At 38.6% G+C, this 8,955-nt stretch overlaps 2 protein-coding genes across 2 annotated transcripts; both read right to left on the reverse strand.

Moving 5' to 3' along the window:
* Positions 1-617: 617 nt before the first annotated feature.
* Positions 618-3,786, reverse strand: LOC129111009 (uncharacterized). Its single transcript, XM_054623298.1, has 7 exons — positions 3,620-3,786; positions 2,800-2,944; positions 2,353-2,451; positions 2,108-2,252; positions 1,845-1,993; positions 1,586-1,725; positions 618-1,494 (listed from the first exon to the last, which is right to left on the reverse strand). Exons 1-7 carry the CDS (start codon positions 3,762-3,764, stop codon positions 1,325-1,327), a joined length of 993 nt encoding a protein of 330 aa, XP_054479273.1. The 5' UTR covers positions 3,765-3,786; the 3' UTR covers positions 618-1,324.
* An 835-nt stretch (positions 3,787-4,621) lies between these two features.
* LOC129110976 (uncharacterized) lies at positions 4,622-7,741 on the reverse strand. Its single transcript, XM_054623258.1, has 8 exons — positions 7,670-7,741; positions 7,444-7,558; positions 7,215-7,359; positions 6,788-6,901; positions 6,541-6,685; positions 5,278-5,426; positions 5,035-5,168; positions 4,622-4,919 (listed from the first exon to the last, which is right to left on the reverse strand). The coding sequence occupies exons 2-8, from the start codon at positions 7,547-7,549 to the stop codon at positions 4,771-4,773; spliced, it is 942 nt and encodes a 313-aa protein (XP_054479233.1). The 5' UTR covers positions 7,550-7,558; positions 7,670-7,741; the 3' UTR covers positions 4,622-4,770.
* Between the last annotated feature and the right edge of the window lie 1,214 nt (positions 7,742-8,955).

An 8,955-nucleotide genomic window follows, 5' to 3' on the forward strand; every position in this document is an offset into this window, starting at 1 on the left:
TCAACCTATCCATTGAAAAAGATGTTTAAATCAAACTTGAATGAAAAATCCTTCTTATTGAGCCACAATCTCATCGCTGCAGGCAGCTCTGTAATTCCAAATGTACTGAAGCTGAGTGTAATATTGCATCAAAATCAATGTTTATGTAAGCGGAATTACTTACTCAAACATGTACACAAAACTAAATTACAGTGATCCGATTCGTAATTAGTGATTTTCCCCTTCTGGGTGCTCCAGCACGGTCTCTTTCTGCGACGACCCTGAAAGCAAATCAGTTCTACATTATGAAGCCTAATGAAGATAATAACATTGTGCAACATTTCCCCGAAATGTGGCATTCAAATAAATAGCCAGTGTGAGTTTATGATCGGGGTCACAGATATCCACCCACAACAGAGGGCACTGTTCCAATCTAATGTCTGTCTGTAAAAACCATAACAACACTTCACCAACAGCAGTGAAAATCAACATTATGCCTAGTTTGTTGTAAATTAATCTGTGGTTCTCTATCCAAATTATTTGTAAAAGGACATCCTGTGTCTGCATCTTACTATAATAGTTGGATATAAGAAAAAAAAAAGCACATGTTGCATTAGATTTCTTTATTTGTCCCAGTGAAAAAAACTGTGCTGTATATGGAGACCAATTTGCTCAGCTGTGTAGTCACTGTGTCCATGCATACATTGTATTTATATTGTCTTTTTTTCTCTCTGCTGCTTTCATCTGAGCTTGGGTTCTATTTAGCTCAGCATCCTCATCAAAGGTCGAGCTCACAGCCATCGGTCATGTTTGATATTCCGTTCTTTAAAGCAAGAAAGAGGGCACTTATAAACTTGGGTATGCTTGATTCTCTGCTGAATCACGTAAGAGACACAGAGAGAGATGCAGAGAGGGAGTGGGAGAGGGTTTACAGGGTTTGAATGAACTTTGTTTGTTCACCAATCTAGAAAATGTTATGGCCAAAAGAAACATGTGCATTAGGTTTTTTTGTTGTTGTTTTGAACATAGACAAAAATCAAATTTGGCCTCAAAAAACAAAAGGAGTATGAACCACACTGGATAATATCCTTTTAATTTGTTTTGATTGCTTTGGAGTTTTTTGAAGCGATGAAATTTAGTTTTGAATCATATGCTTTATATCGTGACTTTCTCTCTCCAAGCTTGAACCACTGTGCCATCTTCTGGTGCAACATAGAGATGTTTGTCATATCACATTCTCAGTGTGAAGCTAGTATATGCTGCCCTCCTTTGGGTGATTAATGTAAAGTGCACACTTGCATGATGTAAGTTGATTCATTTGATTGTTTTCTTTTACCACATGAACTCAGATTTTGCAAAGGTCGTTCTTGACGCTGTCGCTTCTAAGGTCAGTGTGCCACACTGTCTCACAGCCCTTAAATCTCACATAGGGCTCCGTGCTCGACTTATCCGTGTGGAAACATGCAGAGATCAAATGGATCAAGCTCATGATGGTCATCAGGAGCATAAGGAAACCTAGAGACAAGAGAGGAAAGAGTTACCCACAGAAAAATGACAGATTTGGTTGTTAAATGTCCATCTGCACCCTAAAGTGACATCATCTTACCACAATAGACCGTGTTTGCGCCGAGATCATGGAAACGATAGCTTCTGGTGAACATCGCACCAAGGCCCAGAACTAGAATGGCGTAAACGCTGAATGTGTAGCGCAGGTACTTTGCTAACAGGCAGCTCTGTAGGATAAACCTGCAACATTTCAGCAAATCATTTCTTTACAATTCAAGTTTTAGATAATTTTGCTTTACAAACAAGACTAAATCACATATTCGGCATCCCTTTAAATCTCCAGTTTCTTCTGTCCTTACCATATTACAGTGCAGGAGGAGACTATGGTGAGGACAATGGTGCTCATCAGTGGGTCTGGCACAGAGGCTTTGTATTTGAGCACGATGCCAAGACCCACCAAAGCGTTCAAGAGAGACCACCAAGCAAACACTGCCAAACCATTCTGGGTCTGCCTCAAATGATAAAACATATGCATTTATGAAGAAATACCTTATATAAAAAAGAACTGAATGATTCTGAAATGTTAAATTTGACATGTCTTTTAGTAAACGAGTGTCCTCACCAGGTAACGTGTCCACGAGATCACACCAGGGTTGTTAATGGTTAACCAGGCCTTGTGCTTGTCGAGGTTGGAGTAGGACACGTAGAGCATGTAGAAGCTGAGGACTGTGAGAATCCACCCAAGTACGACGGCTCCAAGTATATCGCTGTAGAAAGCAACAGGGGCTTTTATTGCTTGAGCGCAAACACATTTCTTGTTGCTGTAGTCGTGCGTTGCTGCATAATAAGAGCAGTGGCTCTACTTACTGTCTGTCCCATAGAGACATACTGCACATCCTTGCAATGTTAATCATGGTCCACATCAGGTAAAATACTGGGGGGTGGATTTCGGGACCAAGGACATTTCTGCAGATGGAACAATATCACTGAATTATGATCACATACAGCACTTCAAAGTTATAATCCTTGATCCCTAATCCTTTTCATTAAATCAAACCCAACTGTTGATTCTATTTACAGTCAGCATTCCCGCCTTGGATTCAAGTTGCCTACATATGCATGCCCACAACATGAATTTCTGATAGTATTGTATACAATCAAAAAATGTTTGCTGCACCCAGAATTCTGGGACCTGTAGTCATAAACGGTACAGGTGCGCCAAATAAAGCAGGACTTAAATCATACGAATTTTACCAGAAGTTATGGTAAACTACATGAAATTATTGTATTGTATAAAGACACCACTCATGCTACCTTTTATAAAGGTTGACCACTGCATACAAGAGCCAAGCCTTAGACCACAAGTCAATGAGAATCCAGTAACCGTTAGACCACCAGTCCATCGTCACCTCCAGGGTGAAAGTCTCAGTCACATTCCTGGAGGAGGTCTGAAACAGAGCTGAAGGCAAAGACAGAGATAAACAATCACTGATTCTTGCGTAAGATATATGAGAGTGTCCCATACAGGGACACATTGCAGCTAGGGCATATATATGATAACACTTAATGTGCTGATTTGTTCACTTCAAACAGTGTGCGTGTGTATGTGTGTTTACAGGGCCTAGTTAGTTTCATTGGCCTCCATCCAGGTCGATAGCTTGCAACATTGGCACAACATGACTGTCAGGGCAAAGGTCTTTCAATAAGAGGTGTCCCTTGCAAGAAAACTTGGCATTTCTTGATTACATTAAATATCCTTGACTAAATAGACCTCTTAAGGTATTATTTAATACACATTTGACACCAGAAATGCATCATCTTTGTGATTGATGAGCTAAAGTATGTGACATTACCATTTACACACACACACACACACACACACACACACACACACACACACACACACACACAAACACAAACACACATAGCTTAAACCATTGAGAAGAGCTCAGAGAAAACAAAATGCAAAAATCTAATTTGCGAAATAAAAATTGTTAAAAGTTTGACTTTTAAAAACTTGCTGTTAAAGTTTTTTTTCTCTTGTTACATGTGAGTTCATTATTTCTGGCTTCTTATTATGAAAACAATAAAATATTGCATGATTTAAATATTCGGCAGATGTGGAGTCACTCACCGTTGGGCACGTTGCTGTCCTTGGCCAGGTAACAGAAGATGTCTGAGATCACCTGAGCAATGACGGCCACAGCAACGCTCCCAGCATGTACCGCTTCATGGTTACTGTTTTTCACAGAGAGGGGAGACATCTGGAACCTCACCATGATGTTTGACTTCAGCTCAGAACACTGTGAGGCACAGTATTTGTCATCACAATCTTATGTATTGGACTTTGGATGGCTTCATGTGCTGTTAAGTTTTATGGTATCTCTTTAATTTCACTTAACTACTTGATTGGTCGGTGTGAGCGTGTGTGTGTGTACAGTTTTCCCTCGCTAACAAGGCTTATTATTACAGGAATGTGTTTGTGCTTTAAAGAATATTGATTAGTCAAAAAAAGATCAAAAATAATTCTGATAACTGATTAATTGTTTAATACATGTATTAAGAAAAAAAAGAAGAATGCCAGTTTCTCAAGTGTGAGGATTTGGTGCTTTTCTGTGCTTTTATACTGTATGATTGTAAACGTAATATTTATCCGTTAATAACATATATTTTAGTTGTGTAAGTAGTGTGACCTTGTCCTCTGAGGAACTGTGATATGCATTTGTCACTTTTTTGCACACTTTGTTTGACATTTGAAAGTAAATGGTTATGAAGAATTATTGTTGGTTTTACCTTTCTTTATGTCTTTACTATTGTAGCTGTTTTTGTAATTTTGTAATACAGCATTGGAAAAACAGATTTTTTTTATTTAAAGCCTAAGTGTTGGAATCTTTTGATGATATGTCTTGAGAAAGTAAACTTTGACTCTAAGGGATAATTATGTGTGGGAATTAACTTTTTCTTTGGAATAAACCTCTTTACAATTATTTAATTATTCCTTATTCTTTGTGCCTCAAAACATTTATTCTATTTCATGATTCTTATTATTCAAATCAACGTTATTTATGTTATTTATTTTTTATGAAAAACATTATGATTTAAAAATAATAAAAAAATGACTCTCTTGACTTCCTTTAATCTTCCATTTGGTCATTTATTTGTTAAAGAAGCCTTTTTCTTTTATGAGAAGTGCGTAAAGTTCAAGTGTTTTTTGTTTACATTCTTTGGCATTATTAATACAGACTTTAAGTATTTATGTTACATTCGGTCACTCTTAGCTCATATTCATAGAAAGAGTTTACGTTGTTTCAAGGCTATTTCCACTGGTGATAAACTGGATCTACTGTCACTGTAAAGCGGCCGTTTGTGATGCTTCCATATGACCAGGGCAATGCGTGCCACGAACACGATGCAGGAAGTAGCCATGATAAAAGCTGATGAGGGAAAAGGAGATTAAATGAATCAAGAGAGAAACGCTAAAAAAAATGAAGTATATTGGAAAAATTTGAGTGTTGATAATATCCCCTCATTTCAAATGTCAAACAATACCTGCAGTGATGTAAACCTGACTTCCAGGGGAGCCAGAATTGCTCAGGCTGCCGGTCAACCACAGGATTACAACAGGGTAGATAGTCACAATGTAACGCACATGCTCATCAAGGTAGAAGTTCTCTAACAGAAACCTGGGAACAAAAGGAGACGCAGGCAAAAGATGAATGTCCCTTTGTTAGTGTAGCGTCTCTCTGAGGAAATAAAAAAAAGAGACAGAACACAGCAGGTAGTAACACTCACCAGGCTAACAGCTCCATCAGAAGCAGCACCAGTGACAGCATTGCACAGTCACATCTAGAGGTTTCTGTCTGATGCTGCAAGTATACCGTCAGGTTGAGTAGAGAGGAGAGAGTCCCCCATGTGGCATATACTGCTACTCCATTTTGCACCTGATTCAACACAGTGAAAGAAGACTTCATAAAGCATGTAAAAGTATGAGCAGCTTCTATGGCAGCAGGCAATTTTCTAATTCTGAAGTATTTGGCAGGTTTTCTTGCAGCTTTAAACTCAGTTTACTGCACTGGATGCTGCTGCTCAGTGATGTGACTTTATCTTCCTTCTTCTTTAATGTTAAGCACATGGCAAGGATTGACTGGAAACCAATCTCGAGGTTTTCTGCTGCGGCCTAACTCGGCTGCTTCTCCCCTCCTAATCTCAGGCCACAGTCCCCTTGTGCACAGACTTTGCACAACCAGTGGAGTGGGCCTTTTGGCGAGAATTCCCTCTTTAGATATGGGTGATGGAGCAGTGGCTGGCTTCTTTACCTTTTATAGTGCGTCAGCAGTGTGCAGTGGGATTTAACAAATGGAATGCCACCAACTGAGTGATAACATGTGCCCTTAAAGGAAGAGTTTGACATTGTCAGAAAAACAGTGTTTGCTTTTTTGCAGAGAATTAGATGATTTTCATGTCTGTACAGTACCAAGTTACAGCCAGCTTATCTAAGCATAAAGATTCTCGTGAGTTTGTTAAACATATTTTTTTGTTTAATAAGTAAGCCATACAATAATACGTAATCCTTCAATTTAACAAAAAAAATCGAAATCAACAAATTTGGAGATTCAATGTTTTCACTGGAAAGCAACAGCATTCGTCTGTTAAAGTTTAATTACAACTTTCTAGGAAAGTTGCCCTAAGGTTACTTCTCACAGATCATTTTTATGCTTGTTAGTATGGATTATCTTTCCCTGGAAAAGCATGATGTTCTCATACTCAACAAGAGGGAAATTAAAGACGAGTCAATGTCCAAGTATAGCAAAGATTAAAATGTACTAAAACATATACTGTGTAGGTGTAACAGTCTTTCTTTTTAATCATTCCAAAGAACACCTTTGTTTGCCAAATGTGTGAATTTACAAGATTTTACAATCCTTTTAATCACAGTGCCTGGAAACCAAAGACTTCCTTCCTTTTAAACTTGTTATTCCCTTTGAAGCTAAGTGGAGACGTGATGAAAATACAAAAGTTCAAACACAGAAAAAAGGGCCCATGATATCATTTTACCAATATTCTGATGAGCCAGAGGTCTACTTTGTGATGTTTGTTCAACCAGGCTCCATAGACCTTCAGTCCATGACAGGAGAAATATAGAACCATGTAATTGGTGAGCGTCATTAGTGTGGAGATTATCATCGCTGGCAGCAATAACCTACACACACACAAAAAAAAATACAAATAATACAGCTGTTTTGACATGTTTAAAGAAATAGAGGACCATGTTTGGGTGGCCAACCTGAACTCGCACACTTACTCTCTGTCAAACAGAAACAACCATGTAATGTTCAAGCAAATATTGATGATGAATGAGACATGAAATCCATAGGGCAGCACCGCAGGCGTGGTGTACATCCAGTCGTAAGCACTCCTGCGTAAAGCAAGGATTATATTGTTTTATCCGTGAGAGAAAACATACGGCGGCAAACACATTGTGCCCACAGGGAAATAATCAGACTATTTCATATAAAGCCAGAGCAATCTGCAACATGTGAAGAGCAAACAACTGCACAGAGGAATACTAAATTACCTCTGGACTAGGTGGAGTGATTTGCTGCATGCAATTATACAACAGGATGAGATAAAATTATTAAGAAATAGGCACCGTTATGCAGTATAATGCAGCTATTAAGCATTATTGCCTTTTTGTAAATTATGCATGGAAATATGACAAACGGTGCTACCTTCTACAGAGTCCCACTAAAAAGTATATAAACATGGCAAAAATCCAAAAATATATAAAATCCCAGACAAACAGAGCCCACTGAGCCGGTGTTATGGGAGTTGTGTACTTGAGTGTCACATCCTCCGTGCTCTGCTTGAAAATACCTGTAATGAGATACGCATAGTTTATTATAAACGCCTTTACAAAACCTTCAACTGGTTTGATTTACGTATATGACAAATATTCACCTGATTTAGCACCAAATCCTTGTAGAGAGTTGAGCGTGATTGAGACTAAAAAGGCAAACAATCCAACAAACATGAGCACAACGCGGGCTGGGCTGTGGGTCACCATGGTGGTGGTCTGAGGGTAAAAGTCCACAAATGATTTAACTGCCACTTTAGACACAAAACTAAACAAACAAAGCACAGTATTTCTATTCTTGATGTATAAATATCTGAATCCTCAACCCACCTCTTCATAGATCAGCCTATGTACTGTCTTTATAGTTCTTCAACAGCAAATGTAGTTCAGTATCCGAAATTGTGAAATAGGGAATGACAGTAAATGTCATAACTTGTCTTGGCGTGGTATTTTAATATTGTGTCATCCCTTTTTATTGCCCTGAACTCTGTTATCTCTTCCTGTCATAAACAGTATGCTGTTTAGAGCAGGGTAAAGAGTCAATACTAAGACGTTAGTTGAAAAGTGTGAGAACTATTTTTTTTCTAAATCAGCAGGATGGCCTTGATAATCCAGCTAAATGACTTCATAAAGATGCGCTTGGATGTAACAATCTTTTGAGTTATGAATTTTGAGAAATTCTCCCTCTTTGCTGCTTTAGTTGGATTGGGCGATGGCAAGAGTTCATATCAATCAGGCTACAACTCTCTACAAATCTCTTTTACTGATTTAAGATGAGAATAATTAGGTTACAGACCTGGAAATCATAACTTAAATGATGGTATTTAAAGTATCTTAAAGCTCTTTATGGTCTATTATTTACATTATTTGTTTGCATGATAGGGCTAAGGTGAATGTGTTGGACTAAAACCTTGTTGATTGTGTGTGTATCTGATAGATTTGCAGTTCCGTAAGGTCACTGCAGGTATTGTGTGCGCCGCTTTCTTCCACACAGTGGCGCCATTGCATGATGGTGTGGCAATGGGGTCTCGTGAAAGTGTATTGTATCAGCTCAATGTGCTTTAAATTAACATTTAAATGAATTCAACTTTTACTTTTGGTAACTAAGTGTGTAAGAATAGTATATTGACTTTTAGTTGTATTTCTACACTGGTTTTGCTACTTTTACTCAGGTGAACCGAACTTTACCACCTCCAACTAGCATAACTTTGATGCACAATTTCATGCAGTGAAACTAGATTGTAATCAGTCTGGTCAGTCAGTCTCTCCCATCTCCAATATGAGATAGAAACAGGTATTTTGTGCCCATTTGTGCAGTTAACCATATGATCCACTTACACTGCCTCTGAGGACCGACTTAGTGGGCAGGCAGGCTGTGACTCGGCAGCACAGCTGAAGCTCAACCTTTGTAAAGGGGGCACTCGACCCGAGCAAACCTCTCCTGCTGGTTCCCTCAGTTGGCACCAGATGTTGCCATGTGGTGAATTGTATTTAACGCTCTGCAATAATTAATGCAGAGCTGCTTGGGAGAGCTTAACAGTTTTATTGAGCCTTGCACACAAGCGTGCAGTCATATACACAGGTATGCACACTCGAAAAGCGCAAACACACACACA

The sequence above is a fragment of the Anoplopoma fimbria genome, chromosome 21 (genome assembly GCF_027596085.1).
Source record: "Anoplopoma fimbria isolate UVic2021 breed Golden Eagle Sablefish chromosome 21, Afim_UVic_2022, whole genome shotgun sequence".
NCBI classification, from domain to species: Eukaryota; Metazoa; Chordata; class Actinopteri; order Perciformes; family Anoplopomatidae; genus Anoplopoma; species Anoplopoma fimbria.